This window comes from Cydia pomonella, chromosome 11 (assembly GCF_033807575.1).
Source record: "Cydia pomonella isolate Wapato2018A chromosome 11, ilCydPomo1, whole genome shotgun sequence".
Lineage (NCBI taxonomy): Eukaryota > Metazoa > Arthropoda > Insecta > Lepidoptera > Tortricidae > Cydia > Cydia pomonella.
In genome coordinates this window covers 12,188,713-12,214,096 of record NC_084713.1, presented here as the reverse complement: position 1 = coordinate 12,214,096, position 25,384 = coordinate 12,188,713, and the positions used below count along the sequence as shown (strand labels likewise).

General features: G+C 36.0%; 1 protein-coding gene across 1 annotated transcript in view; it reads left to right on the top strand.

Moving 5' to 3' along the window:
• The window catches only part of LOC133522862 (alkaline phosphatase-like), a 181,653-nt gene that overhangs the window by 119,099 nt on the left and 37,170 nt on the right, over positions 1 to 25,384 (top strand). Inside the window, exons 3-6 of the mRNA XM_061858325.1 lie at positions 8,689 to 8,892; positions 13,351 to 13,432; positions 16,611 to 16,752; positions 20,906 to 21,080. Coding sequence (XP_061714309.1) covers positions 8,796 to 8,892; positions 13,351 to 13,432; positions 16,611 to 16,752; positions 20,906 to 21,080 — 496 coding nt within the window. The 5' untranslated portion in view covers positions 8,689 to 8,795. The remainder of the gene's footprint in view (positions 1 to 8,688; positions 8,893 to 13,350; positions 13,433 to 16,610; positions 16,753 to 20,905; positions 21,081 to 25,384) is intronic.

Sequence of the window (25,384 nt, the reverse complement as noted above, 5' to 3'; positions counted from 1 at the left end):
CATAAATGTGTTAACTCGAATAATGGGTACCCGCCTTGGTTTTCTTGTGCACTTATCAAGCTTCGTAAACAAAAATTATCAGTACATAAACGGTGGAAAAGGTATAGAAATCCCCTTGATAGGGCGGAGTTCGTACTCTTAAGATCCAGGGAGCATAAGATGGCTACTGAGTGTTATAAAACATATATTTCACTAACTGAAGATAAAATATATAGTAATCCATCATATTTTTGGTCTTTTATGAAATCTAAATTTCCAACTAATCATGTACCCGATCAAATGTCATACCTAAACGATACATCCAACGATGGTCTTACTATAAGTAATTACTTCAATGACTTTTTCAACTCGGTTTTTGTGCCTGATCTTTCTGTCGCTCCTGACTGTCTACCTGTACCTGAGGACTCACTTATAGATCTTAGTTGCATTGATGTTACAGAGGATTGTGTTTATGGATTTTTGAAGAGAGTAAACGCTGGGAAGGGTAGTGGTACCGACATGATCCATCCTTATTTCATTATTATGTGTGCCCAAGAGTTAGCTGCACCCCTAACTCTAATTTATAAAAAATCATTGTCAGGTGGTTATTTCCCTGTGGTATGGAAAAGAGCCCTGATTACGCCTATTTATAAGAGCGGGGATGCTCACCTGGTTACAAACTATAGGCCAATTAGTAAATTAAATATTTTCGCAAAAATTTTAGAAAAAATAGTTTATAACAAAATTACAGCTGCTTTTTGTCATCATATCGCGCCCAGTCAACATGGTTTTTGCCAAGGTAGAAGTGTTGACACGAATCTACTTACCTTTTCTGATTTTATTATTAATAGGTTAGCCTCTGGGGGCCAGGTGGATGCCGTGTATACCGATTTTTCGAAGTGTTTCGATAAAATTAACCATAATAATTTGATCAAGAAACTTCTCGACCTCGGTATACACGGTGACCTCCTGAGGTGGATTAAATCTTACCTCTCTAATCGTAGTCAAGCTGTGGCCTTGAAAGGGTACACATCTCGTTTTCTCCCCATCCCCTCTGGAGTACCTCAGGGGTCACACCTTGGTCCTTTATTTTTTATCCTGTATATAAATGATATGGCGGCTTGCTTCCGTAGCTCTGAACACCTTATATATGCTGATGACACAAAGATTTATAAAGCCGTGTCTTCGGAGGCAGACTGCCTATTATTGCAAAAAGATTTAGATAATTTTGTCCTATATTGCTCTAATAATCATTTGTTTTTAAACACAGAAAAATGTTTTGTTATCAGCTTTAATCGGAAACACAACCCGATAATTTATAATTATAATTTGTCTGGTAATAACATAGCACGAGTATCTTCCATTAAGGACTTAGGTATCACTATGGACTCGCAACTAAACTATAATGAGCATATTGATAATTTATGTAAACGTGCATATAAAAGGTTAGGAATGATTCTGCGTGTAGGACAGCCCTTCAAACGGCCAAATACTTATAAATTATTATTTTATTCTTTAGTTAGGAGTATCCTCGAATTCGGGAGTGTAATTTGGACACCACAATACCAAGTCCATATTGACCGTTTGGAGAGAATTCAAAACATTTTCTTAAAATCTCTAAGTTATAGAACAGGTACTTATTTTGTAAATTCAACGTTGGCGGCGAAACATTTTGGTGTACCTTCTCTTTTTAACCGTAGGATATACTTAGACGTTATGTTTTTGTTTAAAATTCTAAAAAATATTATTAGTTGTCCTAATCTACTAAGATTAGTTACTTTCAGTTGTCCGCATCACCCCTTACGCCCTCGGTCGCTGTTTCATATTAGTTTTTCGGTCAAAAACTATTCCAGGCATACCTTTTTCAGACGAGTTCCTAGTTACTATAATCAAAATCTATTCGAAGTAGATTGTTTTCAAAATTCGTTGGCTAGTCTAAAAGATATAGTTAAAAGTAAGTTGTTTTAATATATAAGTACAGATATCAGTTATTTTTTCTATCAGATTCAAAAATTTGCATTAAGTAGCTATATAACTATATTTATATCAGTTAACATAATTTATAATTTATGAACCTCCAGGTCTTTTTGTTGTATTTTCCTTTTGTTGTGGTACATCGTTTGTATTGCATTGTTGATATGTTTATACGACTGTTTGGTTTCTAAATAAATTAAAAAAAAAAAAAAAAAAAAATTGTTAAAATAAATGTAAATATTAGTTTTTATTTACCTACTTTTTATTAGATACAGATAAGCACATTTATTTGTATACCATCTCGTACTAACAGCAACGCTTCTAGCTATACATATGTGGACTCTATTATAAAAGGCATAAGGTTCACCGATGAATTGCTAGGAGTGTTGCTGTTAGTAAATGTCACAGTGACAATCAAGATCCCTCCGCTAGAAATTTCATATTATTGTTTCTGTGATAGGGTACGCAAATCAAATTTCATGACTGTACAGTCACCGGCAATATAATCGACACATAATTGCTACAAGTAATTATTTATTTATTTAAACTTTATTGCACATAAAAAGTGCGGTTTTAGTGCCTAAAGGCTTTCGCTACCAGTCAACCATACGGCTAGGAACAGATTTATTGCAAAGAGGCGCACAAAAAAAGTAAAATGATATTAACTAAATCCATTTGAAACCTATTTAGTAAGGGTTTAGAACCCTACTACTTACAATTATTATTAGGCTTGGCAAAATTTCACATTAGTTTTGCTGCGTAACCACAGACAAAATATAATTGCTTAAGTATAGTTTGTTCTTTTATTTCCGATTTATAAGCAATGTACATTTATTTCAGTTATTCCATTTAAACTAAGTTAAATAAACAAATAAATAAACGGATGAATAAAAAATCTTAACTTTAATATTTTTTACCCGATTTAAGGACGACTCGATTGATTTAAGACGAGTTGCTTCTTGGCGACATGCTATTTAGACCACATACATTTTAGATAAATTGCTTTGTCGGCGACCAGCTATTAGACCGTTAGAAGACCATATAAGACACATGACGGAATAAGATAAGGGAAGTGCAGTTCAAGTCTTCATGGTTTTTTTTTAAACAAAAAAATACCTTCGATCAAGGACAAAATTTGAACATCGATTACAAGTTATTTACCACGAGGAAGTGAATATTTTATATGGTTAGTGATAGCAAGAACCTAGTACAGTTTTAGTAGAAATTTTCTATTTACCCAAATATCTATTCCGGACAGGGCATGGGACATTAATTTAGGCCTTTGGGTATTTATAGCGCGTTTTAAATCAAATTTTCTAATCACTGAACTTGCCTGGGTACTTTAAGACAAAAAATGATATGCAAGCTACCCTAAAACTATCACCTCGGACATGAAAAACATCGAGTTTATAAATTGATCTAGATTCAATTTTTTGTCATTTATTTCAATATTTAGTAGTTAAAACGCGACAATCTGCCGACTTTTTAGTTGATCATAAGTAATTTGGATTATAAACATATATTTCTTCGGTATTTAGGTATATAATTATATTATTATTATATTAAGATGGATAATAGTTATATGAACTCTAACGACACCTTTTGTTTTATCGTGATTGTTCAATTTTGACCCATTTACTGCTAATGCTTATGGAACTAGACCGTTACATTACGTCGCGTGAGAACTAGCAATACAATCCTATTTGCTTTTTCTTTATTTTAATATTCTCGGCGAAGTTTGAAAAGTGGAAATAACCTTAATCACTAATAATGTGCCACTAGGCTTGAAGTAATGGAGACAAATTGCAATTTTATACACATTTGCTCACATGTAATTATGTGATTAAATTACCATGTGAATAAATTATTGCTATATTTAACGCGTTAAAAAAGTAACTCAAAATAATTTGTCGTATAATTTGCTGTTTATAATTATTTACTGATATCATTGAAAAAATTAAACTCAATAAATAGATGTAGGCAGTAACGAACTTACAATTGGGGGTCCGTTAAATTATTAACAAAAAGGTCTCGTTTTACTCCTTTGTTGATATAGCTTTCGTTCTAAAAGTAAAATAATAAGTGTTAAATATGATAAAAAATTAATGTTTTTGTGAATAGTACCAATATGACTATAACTGATTCACATTCGTAGTTCGTGGCCTTCAAAAGCAAACATTAAACAAGCTACCCTACCTCGTTTGTGTCGAAATAATAGAGCGCCACAAATTGTAAAATTGTTCAATAGCGATAAAACAATAATTTCAAGTTACTTTGACCGCAATCAGCGCTTGGAAGACTTGGTATCCTTAACTTCATTCTGGGCCTGCTTTTTGACTCCTCGTCTTGATAGAATTTTGTATTCAATTTTCATTTAATGTAATATGCATAATTTGCAGGAGTCTTTGATGAGTATCTCACTCATTATCCGTTGGTTTACTTGTTTTCAGAGTATTCTTAACTCCATTATGAAGGCGACCGAATACCTAAACTTCATTCACTAAAACATGCCGCCACTGTATTTTAGTATAATAGTAAAGAATAAAACAGAAAATACTTTTATTTTAAATTTTCTATATGAAACTTATCACGAAAAATTAAAAACAAATATTGCTAAGAGTAGGTAACTAATCTTCATTCAAAATAACAGAGTCGAAATCTAAATTGTACTAAATATGTTTTCTTCATCTTCCTTGTAGTAAAAGAAAATACCTAGTCATTATTTTTTCAAAATTGTCACCTTTCAAATTACTCCTTTTTTCATTGTAGATCCATTTATAAGATGAAAACGAGCGTTCCACCTCAGTTGAAGTAACATGAGCATATTTGTAGTACTCGATAACGGTGTTTTGGCTGTAATCACTTTTTTCTATAAAATCAGCATATTTGCGCATCATGTCGTAGTCCAGAATTCTATCTAGTAGATGGACAAATTTGTTTGAATATTCGGACTCTAGATACTTTAATATGGAGATGCAAGTTGCTTATCAAAGAGGTCAAATGTTACAGAATAATCTTTTAAGTTGATTATGCGATAATTATATAATGCGATATTATTCCGTAACATCGATAAGTCGATAAAACAGTTAGGTCAATCCCTCTGACAGTTTGATTATTGCTATGAAGAATTCCGCTCATTGCATATAACTTATACGAAATGTTAAAGACGCTATCCGCAGTTTAATTTTTACCACCTTATGCGCTGGGATCGCTTTAATTACCCCCACCATGCACTTCGCACGGTCCCAATATGGGCATGTAATCTAAAATATTTTTGTTGAATTGAATTGAATTGAATAAAATATATGACGTTATATGGGTCGGTCACTTTTTTGGGATAATACCTGCGTACATACTCGTTTGCGACGTTTTTGGGACAGCGCCAGGGTATGAGTACATCATTGCGGCAGTAGCTGGGACCGCTATACAGCGCGCCTCGCCCCTACAGGCTGTAATAAAAATATTGGGGCTCGGTTGAAGGGAATATTCGGTATCGTGTTCTGATTTGAAAAAATCAAAGAAAAAATTTTGAGACGTGAAAAAACAAATATTCTATGGGCCAGGTCGTCCAATTCGGCCAACCCTCCATACAAATATTTATTCTACTTTTCCTTCTCAGAGTACGATACCGAATATGCCCACTACTTTTCACCTTGTATACAGAGCTATCAAAATGCCTTATAGACGCTTCCGGTAACCAGTGGGCTGGCCAATATTTCGCTCAGCTGATTAGCTTTCTCAGCACCCTATCGAGCGACCACGACTTAGGGTATTTTTTACTGATAAGTTTTTAATTTAAGTCATTCATACTGTTTTACTCTGTAATCTGTTTTATCAATAAACTCTTATTTATTTAAAGTGCTTGAAGTTTTTAGCATTAAACCTGGGACAGCTTTAATAGTCCAGCTCCAGCTACCGTCATTTGAGGTACGAATACGAGTAATAGGTAGCATGTTGTCTTGCAATAATGCTAAGCACAACAAAACTCACAAATTATAATAAAACATTGAATTTAACGAATTTGCAATATCAGAGTCTGGTACAAAACTTAAAAAAAAAAAAACACTTTATTTAGCTAGATAATAGCAACTGCGTACCTACCAATAATAATGAGGCATATCGTGAAACGTCAAAATCTTAATCTCATTCCCTGAGTATATCTGGACATTTTGCCCCTCGGGCATCTGAAGCAACCTAACGTACTTATCCTACCTATCTATTGGTTGAATGTGGCTACCATCAAGACATTACACAGGAATGTTACGATCTGCATGATCTGACGATTGGCCGCCAACATATAGAATAAACGCCAAATGAAAAAAATAATGTAGTGGGATCACAGATGCTACGAATAATCACGTGACTATTTACAAGCATTATTTAAGTTTCGATTGGTGTTTTCTACCAACGGTTGTCGTCTTGGCTAGGATCCAGAACAGAAGACTACGTATATGTAGGTATCGTTAAAAGCACAGGAGTATTTTAAAACATAAATTCACAGCCAACGCTAGCTTAAAGCAACATATGCTTAGTGATAGCTAAATACCACAACTTACACTATAATCATGATCGCTCACAATGAGCCTCTCAAGAAGAACGACAATCTGGCATAGGCAGGTACACAAATTACACACGATCGTAGAAAACTGTTGGACCAAGGCAACGCACGATCAGGCATTGTGTATATCCGTAGGGAAAATATGGGGAATAACCTGCAAAGCAGGGATCGTTACCGGTATTCTGACTACCGGTTTTAAATTAGGTATAACCGGTTATAGTTGTATTTCGCTATTTATTTCACTAAAGCTTTGATTACCGGTATAATAAATAACGTGAATACCGTTATATCGTGAATACGTGTCTATTAGCGATTTTGCCATTAGACAACAATACCTGTACTTGACATGTTACCCTTAAAAACCGTTACCGGTAATGCATGTAGTGACATATCAATGCACTCCTTTTTTTGTTTCTTCGAATACGTTGTGCTTTTCCGTATTGCTAAATTGTCAGAATATTTCAGACTAAGTATGTACTTTGGCTAGGCTTTTCCTTTTCGAATAAAATGAAGGTCATCGTTACACCGTTCGTTATATTACACCTATTTGTATTATTAGTAGTAGTGTCTGACTGACATCTTACCTTTCGAGTGCAATGAATAGCGGTATTGAATAAAGGTATTTAATATTGTAAATAGTCTATATATCCATCTTAAAGGCCGGCAACGCACTTACAACCCCTCTGGTGTTGAAAATGTCCATGGGTAGCGGTAATTGCTTACCATCAGGCGATCCGTCTGCTCGTTTGCCTCCTCTACCATAAAATATATATACACCGGTAAAACAAAAGCGAAATCAAAACAATTCCTCTATACTAGTTATATAGGTATTCTTTTTATAGCGGTAATAGTTTGACAATTTATTTACAGGTATTAAATAAAACCGGTTGTACAATCCCTGCTGCAAAGTAATGTAATAAATGTTAACCTAAAAATGTATATTGGTAAATGTGTATTAAAAAAAATTAAACCTAAGTTTAATTTTTTACTTGCAAATAATAGAATATACTACTCTTCAATTAGGTACAACGGGCATTGGGACCGCGTCCAAATTTCAATTCAATTCATTAATGAACTCTCTCTCCTCTGGAACGGAACACAGCTTGCTTCAACCCCCCAGAAGAATGAAAATCCTAAATTAAAACAAGAGTCGCTTCTAATGATATAAATTTGCATTCTTCTATAATAAAGAATATAAAAAATTAAATTTCTAAAAGCAAGTCATTCGCCTTGTAAAAATGTAAATTATGATGTAAAAGAAGTACCTGCATAATATTACGAGCTCCGTATTTAGAATGGGCACTGTACTCGTCTTTAAAAGTTTACTTTAACCCTTAATAGGGCACCGGTCATATACTTACCACTTCTTTCTGTCAAGCACAGATTAAATACTAAATACTAAATTTCAGAAATTGATAGAAAACGCTTCACTAGTCTGAAGACACCATTTCCTCATGTAGCACGAACGGGCAACGGTAAAATACTTACCACTTCCTAAAAATCATTAAGAGGTAACGGTCATATAGTTACCACCCCGATTTTCATGAAAACTAGTTTCCTGAAAAATATTTTTTTACTACCATGTTAATTGTGGCTACATTAAATATTTAAATCACTCACTGAACTTGTCTTATTTCGAAATTCATATCTCTGCCCTATTAAGGGTTAAAGAATAGGTAGGTGCGGTGCGGTTATTTTAACGTTCACACAGAATTTATTTAGTATTAATAATTATTTTACCTATATTTTAGAAAATCCTAACGAACCAACTCTGCAAAAATATCATCATGTCAGTTGACACAGAGACCTTTTTTATCAGGCAGTGTTTTTATTTTGAGAATATGTTACATTATAACACAGTCTTGTAGACAAAAATATGGATACTTGGTGTCTGAATCAAATATTTTCATTTTCATTTTTTCATTTTCATTTTTATTTATAAAGAATAATCTATTTCTGTTACAAACAACTTTCGTAAACCACACTATCAGTACGCATATTTTACTTTAAACGCTACAAAAGTCTCATATTTCAAAAACTAAGTGCACCATTGTGCTTGCATTATTTACTTCATACTTTATATTTTGCTTCTTCTTCTTACTATAAATTTACACTTTACGACACAAACAGTCTGGCCCATTAAAGGAGGATATAAACTTAAGTATTTCTTGTTGCAGATTACGAGATGTGACTGGAACAAGATTGCTCTGCGCAAAAGATGAGTGAAACTTGTGGGATTCATTCAAGAAGGTGTCTAGACTAGTACCGATGCAGCTGCGGAATCATGAGTACTTGGTACTGCATCGTGTTTATGATGTCCACGATAAGTACCGGCATTCTGTCACCGGCACCCCTCAAGACGGAGGCAAACGAGCCTTATGGTAAGTACTTACTTTGGTTGTTTTCTCAATACAACTGTTTATGGGTGACAAATCATTGATTATACTCGTATACAGATATATAGGAATAGTTATGACTAACCTTAGGCTTGATGTCTTACCATCTATACAACGTTTTTTTTACATATTGTACGTTTTTAAAGAGGGTTCTTCAGTAATCAATAAATCAATGCAGGCTCAAACCACGCAGGCAATTTTTTTATCTTTTCAATATTTGTATGTTTAAGATTGTTTACTAAATATAATATGATAATGGTAGGGATGATCTGTGTACCTACAATATATTAATACTATTTAATAGAGTTAGTCACAGTCACATTATCATATTATCAGCACCTTATTATGTCTAGTTAATTATAGCTCATAGCCAATACGGTATATCCAAAGTTACTGTTTTATGCAGGCAACAATGGCTTGTTGTCCGAAAGTGCTTAAGGTACGCCTAGATATAGCGAATATGCAGCAAGAAGTGCGCACGCATACTCGTATTGCTTCAGATTGCACACCCATTAATCGCAACTCTTGTAAGACTCGCTTAATGCGCGCAATGTAAATCGCTTAAATCAAATTAGCGTGCGCATTCTATTTGGACACCTTAACTGAAGTGACCCCACGTGACTAAACTATGCAGCACTCAATTGGGCATTCCTCGGCCTATAATCTAAAGTGGCTCTAAGATTATTAATCGCGATGGTAAAAGATGTACAATAAGTCGCAAAACTGGACGCATTATACATAAAATTAATCATTAGTGGCCATGCAATTTTGCGGCTGGGTGTATGTTATACATACATATACTTTATTTATAAACGTGTCGTAATGTAAATCGATGCGTCAATCCTGTCAAATAGACGGTAGTGAAATTATCGATCGATTATTACAGCCAACATTTCTGCCAATCGCTTTCAATCACGTATAATTTACATTCGATTCAAATCGGGGATGTGAACGGTCGATCGGAATTGTCAGTTGTAATTTACTTAACTTTTTAGTGCGTCGAAGAAAGTAATGAAATAGAAAAATGCGAAGAACGCTATACTGTCGACCCTATTCAAACTAATATCTATCGTTCGAACGAAATCGTATCTTTAGCAACTGTTTAACGTGTTTTAAAGTTCGAATCGGGCCGTGCATTAAAATAGCAAGACAAAACTAGCTCACAGGCTTAATACCAGAAGATCATAAACTAGATAGAAATGTACCTACGAAAATTTTTATCTTATTTTTGATGAGGTTTTACTTCTCGTGTAAGGAAACAGATGTCTGTTTTCATAAAGATTTGGCATGTTCACAAATGCATGACCTCGATTTATATCCAAATGGTTTCTGTCAAGTGCCAAATACATTTATAAGTTCCTATTATTGCGCGCGTTTTCCTAAATACGGTACTGAATGTATCCTGAAATGTGAAATACACTAATCATTTCGATAACGTGAGGCTTTTCTCCTTTCATAAGACGGAACAATAAATATGGATTTCACTTTAATCATTTTGAGTACAATCGAAAAAATGGATACAGTGTGGACAAACCCTAAAATCCCACGTTGGGTTGCTTCTCAAGAATGCTCTAAGGTTAATATTTTTTGATTAGAACAAACGATGAAAAAAGAAGAAGATTTTTAAACAAAAGTTATTTCCAATAGTCGACAACAAAAAGAAATATACTGTTTTAATTATTATTAGCAGTGTTTTTAACAATTTGTTCGAAAATGTTTGGCAATGATGACATTTGTCAAAAGTCAGAATCTTATTAGTGTCATAAAAAAAAAGATAACTAAAATGTCGCAGAAGGTTCCATACTATTCTATGAGGATGTATTACCCCAGGTGCTACTAACACATACAGGCTGCTCCAAAGTAAAAAATCGTAAATTGTTAATTTCTTCGTAACTGCTACATCGGTTGTTATGATACTTTGTATGCTGGTTCTTCTTATAAATACCCTAATGCATATTTCAAACCAAGCAAGGAAGTGCTGGTGGTCAAGCGGTAAGAGCTTGCGACTTGCAATCAGGAGGTGACGAGTTCAATCCCCGGCTCGTACCAATGAGTTTTTCGGAAACGTACGTTATGTACGAAATATCATTTGATATTTACCAGTCGCTTTTCGGTGAAGGAAAACATCTTGAGGAAACCGGATTAATTCCACCAACGCCTCTGCGTTGGAAGGTCAGATGGCCGTTGCTTTCGTGGAAACTTGTGCCTACGCCAAATTTTGGGATTAGTTGTCAAGCGAACCCCAGGCTCCCATGAACCGTGGCAATATGCCGAGACAACGCGAGGAAGAAGATTTCAGACCAAGCAAATGGGTAAAAATATATAGAATGACGTCAATGACTGAACATTATTTCAAGAAACAAAAAAAAAAGATATTCAGCGGTCAAATCCTGATTACATTTTTGGCTGGACTTTGCTGCCATTTGGCCCCAAACACGCAAGAGGTAGTCTAGCGTGGTCTACCAACCATGGGGTAGTAATTGGGCGGAGTTGACTGAATGTCATTTATCAGTTTTCAAACAGAAATAACACATTAGAATTTAAATTGCATATCGGCTAAATAAGTACGAGTAGCAGGTAAAGTTAAGGTTACAGTCGGATGGCGATTTAAGATTACATCAATTTACTTAATCAATTTTGTACACACCTCAAAATTAATTAGTGACCGTAGCCACGGTCGAGGGGGCAAAGAATACAATACTCACTAGTGGTGGGAATTGGTGGGAATAGTATAGGAACCACAAAGATTCCAACGCATACTAGCCGTTTCTTTACGATAAAAGGCAACCATAGCTTAACAAAAATAGTAGGAATCCGTTTAAGGGCATGGTATCGTGTTCTAATAAGGAAAAAGTAGAAAAAAAATCATACAAAAAAAAAAAATTGCCCTTTGTATGGAGAGTTGGCCGACTTGGAAGACCTGCCCCATGGAAAAAAAATGTATTCGCGTCATAAAATGTTTTCCTCTACTTACGACACCGAATATGCCCTTAAACGGATCCCCGCAATTTTTGTTACATCCTGTAGGATAAAAAACCAAGTGCGGGTCGGACTCGTGCACCGAGGGTTCCGTACAAACCTGTAGGTATATACTTAAGTACTTAAAAGTTCACTCATCACGACAATCGAGTCGTATGAATTATAAAAATATTTTTATTATATGATGTAACTAAAAATTTACGGTTTTCGGAAATTTTCCTTTATCTGTGCTATAAGACGTACCAAATTTCAAGATTCCGAGTTCACGGGATGCCGGCCTGTAGGTTTTGATTCCCTTGCGAGTGTCGAAAATTTGCGGAAATTTCCGGCATAAACGGCTGTATCTTTTGATTGCGTTGGCTTAGAAGTTTGATTTTTTCACAGCTCTAAGGGACAGTTTGATATAAATTCCAGCTGGGCACCTCCACGCGTTCCTGAGAAACAGGGTCTTGATAGACAAACAGATGGACGGACGGCCAACAAAGTATCCTATAAGGTTCCGTTTTTTCCTTTCGAGGTACGGAACCCTAAAAATTATGTTTCATGCTGATATAACGTTTATGTTATTTTATCAATCATTTTTTTCAAATTTATTTATAAACGATTTGCCGTGGTTTGATTGGGAAACCAAAAATGTTTTCTCTGATTTCTAATAGAATTCTACCCTAAATACTTATAACATGTGAACCCGTACTTTAGGATATAACCGAGAGTAATAATATGTAATAAAGACGGTAAAGCGAATATACAATATGTAGTCAAGTTTGTTTATAATGTATTGTTGTCTTTAATGAGCCTAATTAATTAGTGTAGTGAATGAAGAGGAAAAAATAGTGGTAATTTTCCATACGAACGTTCTCGTCATTTTCTTATCTGGATTTTGGCCCTAGATGAACTTTTTTATGAGTTCAAATATTACCGGTACCTGTGTCTGTACGTTTTATTTTTTTGATATTCTTGTTTTCATAAGGACTATGTTACTTTAAACAGTGCTAAAAACGGCCAAATAAATATGCCGTAGACAGACGCCTAGCACACATAACCAAAACAGTCAGACACAAATAATTTCTTTCTCATTCCATCTCCAAAAATTCGTTACGATTGCTTAAGTTTTTGGAGGAGGAAAACGTTAAGAACGAAATCCCAATTTCTCAGATTTTTCGTCGGATTTTTTGACGAAGCTGCAGTGCCCCGTCAGCCAGATAGAGATATTCACCTAAAATTCTCAAATCAAAAAGGGGCTCAGCTGGCCTTTCCTCTTAAATAATGTAACAGTACAAAAGATGTTGTTTAGTTTTTATAAAATGTGATTATGCTTCAAAATTAACCAAAATGTAAACCCGCATTCCTTTAAAATTCTTTTTCAATTTAAACTATGCTCGGAAAGTCGTTAGTAATCCAGTGTTCCTTCCTGGAATCAAACATAGTTTAGCCATCGTTCTTTAATAATTTGTTCTGCTCCAGATCGCCATTACTGGTACACGCAGGCGCAAGAAACGCTGCAGAAAAGGCTGCAGTACGCTTCCGACAAGAAACCTATAGCGAAGTAAGTATTTTTTATCTCTTAAACTATTTTCACCGCACCCATTCGTAAAGGCTATTCCTATTATTTTAAAACTGATTCTCATTATCTTGCATTTTATTCACAAGTGTGGCAAAGTAGCTTGATGCAAATTATGAGTTGTTACCTCCTGTGGAAAACTATGTAAATGTTTAGAAACTAAATAATCATACAGTCGTCTTATACCATTACCTAAATCTTTGTTTTTAACTGAAGGAAATCAGACCTTATCCTAAAGCTCTTCCTAGGGAAACTGGCAAATAAGTAAGTAAACACTTTATTGTTCGAGAAAAAAGAAATATCGATTAGACTTCGCAAAACAAAGAAGTCGGGAATTTCGTAATAACTTGTTCAGATCCAGGGTTTTTTTGTGTGTTTATGAATTGTTTGTTAGTCGTGTACCTCGAAATCAAAAATTCCTTGTAGCTTTCACCTATTCGCGTTTCACCGCGATCTCATCATTTCTAAACAGATTTTTTTTCTTGTAGTATGATTTCTGGTCGCCAATTACAATGGTGTATAAAATTCATAGTATATTTACTTCCCTGCCTTTCTTCACTGTAGTCGCTTTTCACCTCGATACATTTGTTTATAATGCGTTATTACATATCGCGACATTTCCTTTAAGCACTATACCTCTATAGTTTTGTTTTGTAAATGCATTTCGCACTTGTAGTTTATCTCCTGGTTTTGAGTGTGACACATGTAACCTTAGAGGTAGATTTCCTAAATAACAAATTCTCCAAAGCTAGTTAATGTATAGCTGTAACAATGAGGTCAATAAGCGACCGTATTTTTATTTTATCCCAGTGATATAGCCAATTTATTTTACGATGAATACAAAACACTACAGCAATATGCGACCCAGGTAAAATGCAACTAATTTTTTTTGCGGCTAACTAAATAGGCTATTGATAATACATGCTACATCAAAATTTGCTACTGTTGTAAACACCTATTGAAAATATATGCTGTTAACTGACTAGGCTATTGAAAATACATGCTACATTAAAATTTGCTACTGTTACAAAATTCTATTAAAATATATGCGAGTAACAAAATATATATTGTATGGGTTAATTTAAACACATATTTTATAACAAAATATACAGCAGAGTTTATTAGCACAAGAAACAAGAATCGAAAGTAAACAACAATGTCAAACACATTGTCAAGTCATACACCGTCGGCCAGGATTACAGTAAGAAGGTTTAAAGTACTTGACATAAACTAAACCTCTAACACGCCCTCTTAAACAATATACCACCGATATTACACGCTACAGTAAAATACGCTATCACGGTGAAACGCGAATAGGTGAAAATCTACAAGGATTTTTTGATTTCGAGGTATACGACTAACAAACGTCATGAATTTAGAAAAATTTTAATGATATTCTGGTTAAAAACTAAGTTTTAATTTGTACTTGAACACGTAGACGACGCCTTACGAAGGTTATGACTGCTTAAAATAAAACTATAGTATTAAAACATGCACTTTAATGTAAATGATGATACGGTGTTTGAATTGTTGCATGTGATGTTTTAGGGAAGGAATTTAAACGCAATTACATGCATTGGGTTTTATTTGGATATGTTACAACGGACCACGGCATGAGGACGGTTGTAGCAATGGCACACAAATTGGAAGAGTCATTCAGTCGTCTGACGGAATACTACTGCAAATAGGTTCTTCAATTTACTTTTTACATAAACTCGAAAGAGTATTCTTCAGTATATAATGTTTTATTTGAATGTTTGAGCTGTAATTTCAACTGTATGAGCGATGAAAGTAAAATTTTTTAGAGCCGTACCCATCCTCCCCTATATGTTCTATGTTTTATTACATAATGAGATTCTATGTTTAAACAGCGAATAAGTTCTCTGTGAAACTATAGCTCATTTTACTTTGCAAGATGCAAATTGTAACCTTAATGCACCCGATTAGATTGTTTTTCTTACCGTATTTTAATAGCTTTCCCAGAACGCGACCAAATTTATCTTAACTAAACGATTGCAAAAGTTATAATTTAAATCATAATAATAGTTAGTTTACTCGGGTTTTAACACTATGTTTACGGATAGGTTTTCGTGCTAATAATAATACACCTCAGTAAACATTTCTAAATATGACCACGAATATTTTATACAATCTAATCAGCATATTAATTATTTATAATTACTTTGCTGTTTAATTTCAACTCGTTTCACTTATTGGATATGAAATTACAGTCATTTATAGAATTTTTTGGCGATTTATTAGCGCTTGATTAACATTAACTAAAATGCTAAAATTAATGCTTGATTTGTTTTTATGTACTTGTAAAATCGTAAATCTTAGAGAAAATGTCAAACTTAAAATCATATTATACTTTAGGCATTATTAACGGTTAATAGCAAGATCTCAACCGATTGCACATATTTCTATTGTTTAAATATTCGTATGCTAAATATACAGTCGTTCAAATAAACCTTAAAAGTAAAGACGGAATGCTATACCTATAAGTATTTCTATATATTTAAATTGGCCACGCTGTTCAGAAGTGCGTTAATCGCCCAGACAATCAATCAAGCACGCCCCATCCGCCTACACTGAACGTGTGTTTTCTTGTCATTTCACTCCGACCCGCACCCCAGCTAGAGGCGCGGCGCGGCGTATGCCAAAATATCATTGAACCACTTTTTATCACAGCGCACAGACCTTTGGCCGAATGAGGAAAATAAAAATAATTTCATTTAATTTTAATCACACTTAGGTTACTTATTAACTCGTCGTAGACTTTTGGCAGTGATAGATAGTAATTATGGAGACATTATCATATACCGAAACAGGTGTCGCAGCAGAAGACTGTTCCATTGCAAAAATATATTTTTGTTTTATAATTATTATTATTTAAATGTTAGTCTGAGGTATACTTTTAGTTATTTATAAAGACTCACTGTTTGGAGCGTGAATTTGTAGTTAGAGTGAATGTATGGTGCGGTACGTTCTGTTGATTTCATCGAAAAGAGTAGCTGATATTTAATAGCAAGATATATAAAAACAGCAAAAAGAAGGATCTTATTATACTCTATTGAGTCTATTGTACGTATGTATGTATCTAGGCCTTGGTTGCTTGAAAATTATTATTTTATTAGATAAATAACCTCATAACTTGTGACAGGAACGTGATCCTGGTGGTCGGCGATGGCATGAGCCTGACGACGGCCACTGCGGCCAGGATACTGCGCGGCCAGCGCAGAGGTCAGACGGGAGAAGACACCGACTTAGCCTGGGACACGTTTCCAGCGGTCGCCTTAGCCAAGGTTTGCCTATATACACTGATATGATAGCTGTTACACAACACATTTTTACTGAACGCAAATCGTGAGCGAAGTATCTCCGTTTCATGTCTGATCTCTTGTAAATGCAGAGAAGATTGATTTTGATTTTTGTGAAACTTTCTACAGGTTCAATAATTATATTAATTAAATATATTTTTGACGATACAGTTCTTTTTTCAGATCGAGAGCCATTATAGTACGTATTAACAAAATTTTCCCCCTCAAAATACCCAACTGTCTAAAATATAGTGACATTATTCATTTATGTCATTAAATAGCATAGGGATATTTTTAGTCGGATTAATGGAATCAAAAAGAGCCTGCAGAATCAGATATAATAGTAATATTGTTATTCTTCACAATTACACAGTATTATAAAATTATTTCCCAGAAAGCGGCAAATTTCCCCCTTGCCCAACCCCACACAGGGTACCATTTCAGTCATAACATTAGTTGGTTCACTGTAATTAGTGTTATAACGCTATGTTTGTTTACGGATACGTATTCGTGCAAATAATAAACAGTAAACATTTCTAATTATAACCACGAATAAATTTCCTCAGTGTAATCAACAAAGTAACATTTCGGTAGTAGCGGGACGCGGGGTCGCGTGTTTAAATGTCTTTTTCACCACACTTGCTCGAAGAAGATCTTATTTCATGCAGGTGTACTGAAGGACAAAGGCCTATATTGTTCCAATGGGAGTTATGGATTGTGAAAAAAGCTACAACTCCCTAGGGAGTTATAACATTTTTTTAAATTATGTTACTAATTCATACAAACCAGGTAGAGTAAATGATTTTTACTTTAAAAATACTACCGTTAATAATTTAATATATTTGTTTATGTTTAAAAATGTTTTATTTGATTAATTTAATAGCCGTTTAAAATATTTTTACATTATTTTCAATCGTGGCTGAATGCCAATTAGGTCTGTCTTTTTGATGCCTAACCTGTCAACAAATGACAATATGGCGGACGAATATTTGATATGTCACCGTATTTAAGAATAATTCCGCTTACAATTTAGGTTTTTCTTCGCAAGTGTGATGAAAAACATTGTGTCTAACTCCGGGGGTAAGAATATTGCAAACTCAGCTCTTTAATTCCCTCCAGCCTGCAGCTGTCAGGAATTACCACCCTCGCTTCCAAAATTTCACTTACCCTTCTCGTTGTACAATGTATTATTGTACTACATTTTTGTCTACCAAGATAGTTACCAATTTTCATTAATTATTTAGGTTTTATAGTAAAAAAGTATTATTTTAGATGACTCGTAGAAAAAGTATTGTATAAAATAGTGATAAATCAAGCTTTTCAATCTCGTACCTTACTTAGGAAACTTAGTAAGCTTCGTCGCCTAAACACGGTACTCGACTGAAAAGCTCTCTATTGCATCACGATTATATCAATATAATCTTGATGCAATAGAGAAGATTCTTTTATATCTTGATCATTTTCCACGAAGTTTTGCTATAGTTAGTTTATAAACAACAAAACAAATTATTTTATAGATATCTGCTAATTACTCATTTAAGTCCTGTCTTTGTTTGTAATATGAGCTTTTCTCTAGAAGTGCACAATAAAGAATATTATTATTATTCCCTTTATTTCATTTTTTTTTCTTACGTTAGTTTTTTACAATATGTGTATAAAAGTAAAATGTAAAAACACAAAAAAATACAAACGATATAAACAGATTATAAAAAACCTAACCTAGGCTGCTGCCAGCAGCGGAGCAAGGCCCAAGCTGCCGGTGGTCAGGGCCGCAGAGAGAGGAACCGCCGGACTATCCGCGCCGTGTCCAAGATCACCGCCTTCTGCATCTGACCCTCGATCCAACCACCTAGCGAGTCTCTCGAGGTGTTGGTCGAAACTCTTCGCTATGAGACCGTTCGCTGAAACGACTATCGGGACAATGATCGTTGAATCAACATCCCACATGGCGGTTATCTCGTGAGCCAAGTCTAGGTACTTACTGGACTTGTCCTTCTCGGCTTTCACGAGATTCTCATCATGGGGGATGGTGATGTCGATGAGCACGGCCCGGCGTTGCGATCGATCTATTATCACGATCTCAGGCTTATTGGCTACAATAGTCCTGTCTATGATAATAGATCGATCCCAATAGAGCGTGGCACGACCATTTTCGAGAACTGGTACAGGTGAGTACTTGTAGTACGGTACTTCGCGGTCCACAAGGTCGTATAGAAGAGCAAGTTGCTGATGAATAATCCTGGCTACGAGATTATGTCTGTGCAAGTACTCGCCGTTAGCAAGATGAGAACAACCGGAAATGATATGCCTGAGTGACTCTCCGAGACGGCGGCATGCCCGACAAATGTCGACCGTACCGTCCTTTAGGATATATTTCCGATAGTTGTTCGTCATCATAACTTCGTCCACAATCGCACATGCAAAACCCTCGGTTTCTCCGAAGAGGTCCCAGAATCGTAACCAGTTCACCGACGCGAGGTCTACGTCAGGTCCCGTGAGGGCCTTGTAGAACCACCCGTGTAGTATCTTACTCTCCCATGCCGCCTTGCGATCCGCAGTAGTACTAAACCACAGGTTTGCGCCAGTTCTCGTTTGCCAAGGAGAGCGGCGTGAGGTTCCTGTCTACTGCCACCACATCACGATGCATCCCACACTCGTTGTTAAGGAAATAATTCTTGAGATTGCACACCTCGCTTATTATTATTATTACAAGATAAACTTAAGTCAACTGGCAGTAAAACGGTAAATGAAAATTATTTTTACGCATGTCACGCAGCCGTAGTTTTTTTTGGAGACAAACTAAAGTTGACCCCAACTGCCATATCGTTCCATTTCTAGTAAAGCCCGATCAGAAATATATGATCATTGTCAAGAGGGCTCTGTTATTTTCATGTAAAGGCTGACAGGTCAGTTTAGTATGAAAAATTTAGTTCCAACGAAATTCCGCAATATGGCGCGTGATCATATATTACTGGTCAGGATTTAACATGCGAGATGTGTCAAAAATAAAATGCTTTGCATTTGACTCTTTTTTTCGAATAAAACGTCGTCTCGACTGATATTAGAATAGCGGTCAAATCAAATTTCTTTGGTTTTCGAATGTTCAAAATTTGAATATAATTAATAATTATATCATCTTATCACAGATAAGAAACTTGTTGTATTAATACAGTTTATTTTTATTGGTCGTAATTTGCGTTTCTGAATGCATCATAGAGGGTTTTCAATATAGTAATACAATAAAACACATCTTTATTGCACAACCTCAGAATAAATACATTTATTGTACTATGGAAACACATATAATACATGAAGATAGAGAAAGGAGGGTGTATGATATGCGTGTAGAGAAAATATTTAGTATCTTTAACCGATTATCTCCAGATGACAAAAAGTAAACGTTTAATATTTTCGCTGCTGTTCGCATCGATACAGCCTGCTGGCTGACCCACCCAGCAATATCGGCAATGGGTTTATGATTCAATAACACTTTTATCGACAAACTTGTTTTATAGTTATTGGCTAGATCTAAAGTGCTTATACTTATATAATTCTGAAGCCATTTACGGTGTTAAATGACTTTGCGAGGTCGAAACTTTGAGACAACTTATGTTCTACGAACTAGGTTAGCTTTTAGTTGTTAGCATACATTAAGTTTTGATTAGTTACAGCTAACCATAATTGATTATAGTTTCATACATATATTAAGTAATCAAAAGTATTGAATGAATACATTGTACACCCTTATACTTAGATGTACCGTGAAAAAAAGGGGTTACTTTGATAGTTTTAAAAATAGCCACAAAATTAATATTATTCGTCATTTACTCAAGCTGATATATTTTTAAATTACTATAAATTCATTCATATTAACCTAGTGCGAAAAATTCCGCATAACAATATAGTATCGAAATCAAAGCAACCTCGTTTTACGGTTATGTTTGGCATTGTTAATTTACACACTCACTGCCAGCAAACCACTAGGTGAGTTCTCTATTCGTAGAAGCTTTTCAGTACAAAAGTGGAAAACACGTGTTATCGACTACGCTCGTAACGTTTTTGTAGCGCTACGCTCGAACCAGCGAACCGTCGAGCGGGTTCCCGGCTCTCAATGTGTTAAATTTATCTTTCTGAACAGACATACAATGTGGATGCTCAAACTGGCGAATCATCTGCTTGCGCCACGGCTCTTCTATGCGGAGTGAAGGCGCGGTACGAGACCTTGGGCCTAGATGCTGGTGGAAGATTCAACAGCTGCGCCTCCGCGATCAACTCAAAGGTCACCTCACTGATCGACTGGGCTCATGAAGCTGGTAAGCCTAGAGTTTGTGACACCCATCTATGAGGAGTGAACGTACGGTACGATACTCTAGGTATTAACTCTGGTGTCAGCATTCAAGCTTGCGCCACGGACGTCATAAGCGTAGTTAAGACGCGGAACGAAACTAAACCTTTTTTCTGGGTACAGTTTCAAGAATTGCTCCTCTGATATGATGTTCAAGAGCATCTTGCTGATTATTTGTGAACGCATAAAGGTGATCATAATATAAATAACAAATGAGTATGACCTCTACTACATTTACCATTATCTCTTCAGGCCTTCCGAAAACATAAAATGTCAGTTTTACGCTAAACATATCTTCCAAGGGAATTGGATGCATTTTCAGTTGTACCTATGTCGTCAAGCTCACCATACTTATTAACCTATCGAATGAGCTAATGCTTTTACGGATACTGGAAAGCGATATGTAAATGTACTACATACCTATGAGGCCTGGATGTTAGTGAGATGACGATATGAGTTGTGCTGGTGTCCGACTTTATTACCTACATATAACATGAGTATCACATGATTATCCACCTGGTTTCATGAGCTTAATAGTCGCCTCCAAACCTCCCCTTATAGCGACCCCATTCCTCACATAAAGTTTACCTTAAGTTCATATTAGCCTCACTGGATCACTGTTCACTCTGAGTACTGATAACGTTGGTCACAATATACCAGAGACACATCATTATTCTAATAACACCATAAGAACGTTCTTGACTTGATCTAAAAGCAAATATCACTGCCGCGTCGATTTGTTCGCACACAACCTCCTTTTTCCTACTGTCGTTCTCATCTACCCTCTCAACTTCCCTCAAAAAATCCCAATAACCTAGAAGCGGTTACTTAAACGTGACTACTAACGCCATCTACTCCATGACGTTGGCAAATATTAGCTGGTTCGCAATACGTTCGCGACACTCCCGCCCAGAAAGAAAATGCTACTCTTAATTGAAATTAGATGTCTATAGGCAAACATATAAATAAATCAACAATCAGATAATAAGAGCCGTCCATTCTCGAACCGCATGGTTCACCCTTTGCGTCGTGAATCGGCACGGCCTGAGACTTTGTGCAATTTCTGATAACGTTACAGAAATGTGCTGAGACACTGCGTTTCTGAGATCGATCCAATCGTGCATCTGGTCTGAGTTGAGTTGTGAGTGATCTGTCTTGAGCTGATAAAGAACAGGATTCTGAGTCTGGTCTGAGCATTCATCAATGTTTGTGTTGAGCCAACTAATAACAGGATCCTAAGACTGATCTGAATACTGATCAATTTCCGTGCTAAACTGATTGAAAGCAGGATCCTGAAACTGGTGTGAGCGTCCATCGATGTCTGAGCTGAGCTGAGTGGGATCACGGCTGCGACCTGTCATATCTGGTCCATTACTGGTCTCTCCGTCAACCCATGACCAATGTTATTTCCTACACTCCCGCGCGTACGGTTCTAGATTGCTCCGAGCAGTCCCTAGTTGCAATTTAGGTCACGAGAAGAGACCGCGTCATGCGGCCCATGTGTCAGAGAGTGGCAATGCGATCTGATATCAAATATCGGTATTATTAAACAGTGGGAACTCCGTTCGCGATAGGTCTATCCCATCTATAACTACCATCTGTGATTCGCTCTGTCACTTTGTCACTTTACTCTTTTGACATCGTTATTAACCTAATAACCTATTTCACCACTTCAAGTGTCACAACTATTACTACAGCAGACGTAAACAACTGTAACTGTTTTGAACACTGCGACGACCGCGTGATCGAAAAGAACATACGTTTTTGTATGCAATGATAGTTACCACACAGACAAATGCGGCCGTCTTATCCGAACGGGTGTATGTAACCTAAATTCCCACTACTTCTCTTTACTGTATATTACTCGCAGTAATCTACTATGTTAAGTATTTGCTTTAAATCTATTCGCTTATCCATTAAGACCACTGTTGACATGTCCATCTCTGGGTGCACCCACTTCATGTCCGGCAGCCCTCCCCAGCCAAGGGAGAATCACGCTATTTTTATATGTATAATCACAAATCAGAATGTAAAATAGAATCCATCTACAACTTGACCACACTCCTTTTTTTTATGCTAATTGGACATTCAATAGATGTATCAAATCAGGCTCCCACTTCGAACCGTCAAATCCAAAACAAGTGATGTGATATTCAAGGCACCTTTTCTTACCGTTCATTTCGATTTATGAAGCAGATATTGAGTCAAAATGAACTCTGTTTGTTTGTTTGCAAAGTGGTTTTTATTCTTCTTATCATTCTCTGGTGCGTTTATATCGCGCCTGGTGTGAAATAATCTAGTTTAAATATGTTGGGACAGTCAAGTTGTCAGCAATTGTTTTAAACTGTTTTATAGGCTTAAAGTATTATATCGCGTCCGTGATTTTATTCACGTCGATTTACGCATAAACATTTTTGCCACACTTTATTCTGTCTAAATTGAGCTACACTGATATCGCCTTTGGGGGGTAGATGCTGGCGAGTACCTCGGTATTAATTCAACGCATTCAAAATGCTTTTCTTTTCTGTTTCTTGCCGTTCTCACATCACACCATTTTTAAACCGTTATAACCTATTAAATATGTCTGCCAGACCTACCTTGCACTTTGCATCATTGCTTTTTGGAGTCATTCGCGATTAACAGCCGTCTTATCTATTTGAAAAACTTAAGATTTCGAAGGGTCATATATACGTGGTGTCCTCAGGCTTAACGGCACGCAACACAGTAAGTCCGCTTTTCGTGGCAGCTTTCGATATGTTTACTCTTTGATTACATCCCCGTGCATATGCATCAGTCCTGCTAAGGATGGTAGAAACAGCAATACATATACTGTACATCCGAGGTACCGATCCATCTTCCTCATTCCGATCAGATCTTAAATTAAGCAGAATATCGCCAGTCTTCCGCACCACAGTGTTTTAACTGCTGTGTCCATCAAATTGACCCACTCTGTTTCTTTTATTCATGAATAATCACTTCACAACTTTAACAACCATGCGAGACATATAGATGGGTACTCAGTAGCAAATTCTCAACGTGTGCCGATTAATAAAGAATACAGTGGGTGCGGCGTCTGTATACTCTTTAAGGCTTTGCGCTTTATTGACTTCGCATTCGCAAAGGCTTTTGATTTCTTCAACTGGAGTAAAATGTTCAGAGTTATGAGAAAAGAGGATACCACAACACGTAATCCTTTTATAGTTGAACGAGGAGTGCAACTGTTCACTGAGATCTGTGAATAGACAATGAGTATTGGAAGGTTGTGAGGGTGATGTCCAAGTTGGTGGCCAACTAATCAATAAACTCAGTTTTGCAGATGACATGACTATATTAGGTTAAGTGTCTGTGGAAAATGAATTTCGGTTCTGCTACAAAAGATTGAGTATGCCAGTAATGAGTCCATTTTCAGGATCCAGATCCATACCTTATGATCAATAGAAATGAGACGAAGATTATGCATGTCGATCTTCCTGGTAAAATTAAGAGAATCAATGAATTGCACGATCTTGAGGCAAGTTGTTGGTTTACTTGGTATCTTAAATAAGTGACGATGGTATCTGCGACTAAAAGGTGATCAGAAGAGCTCATATGGCCAAAGCTGCGGTGAAACGACTCGCCAGGATATGCATATGGAATAACATAAAACAAGGATCAGACTAATGCGGGCGCCTTGGTTTCTCGATCATATTCTTTACATGTCCGAAACCTAGACCATTGAAACTGAAACCCATCATAGGACAGATACATTTGAGATATGGTGCTGGCGAAGAATGCTTGAACATTAGTACGGTACAACTGCTTCAACTCTTGACAAACTCGACATCACCGAGGTTATCCACTGTTTGTACCCATAGCGTTCTTAGTTTCTTCGGCTATCGAGGCCGAACCAAGAAAGTAAGAGCCAAGGAAGCGTAGGGATGGACATATGGTCACATTACAGGCTAGCATACACCGCCCAAGAAAGAGCAGCTTCGAGTGCACTGGTGAAGAACCACACAGGACAGGTGTCCACAGTGACTTATGACGATACGGCAACGAATAAGACTTTGATAAATCTGTCTTGTGACTATTGCTACTGTAGGAGTCTTACATAAACCAATTACGGCTCCTCTTCCCGCAAAATACCGTAAAACTAAGTTATTCAGAACCATATTTTATATTAAAGATTGATATTTTCTGAGCAGCAAAATATATATAACAATCTACAAGATATGACCGACGATATATTTTTCTGGAAATCTATTTTAATTTACACAACTATATTTCTTTCAG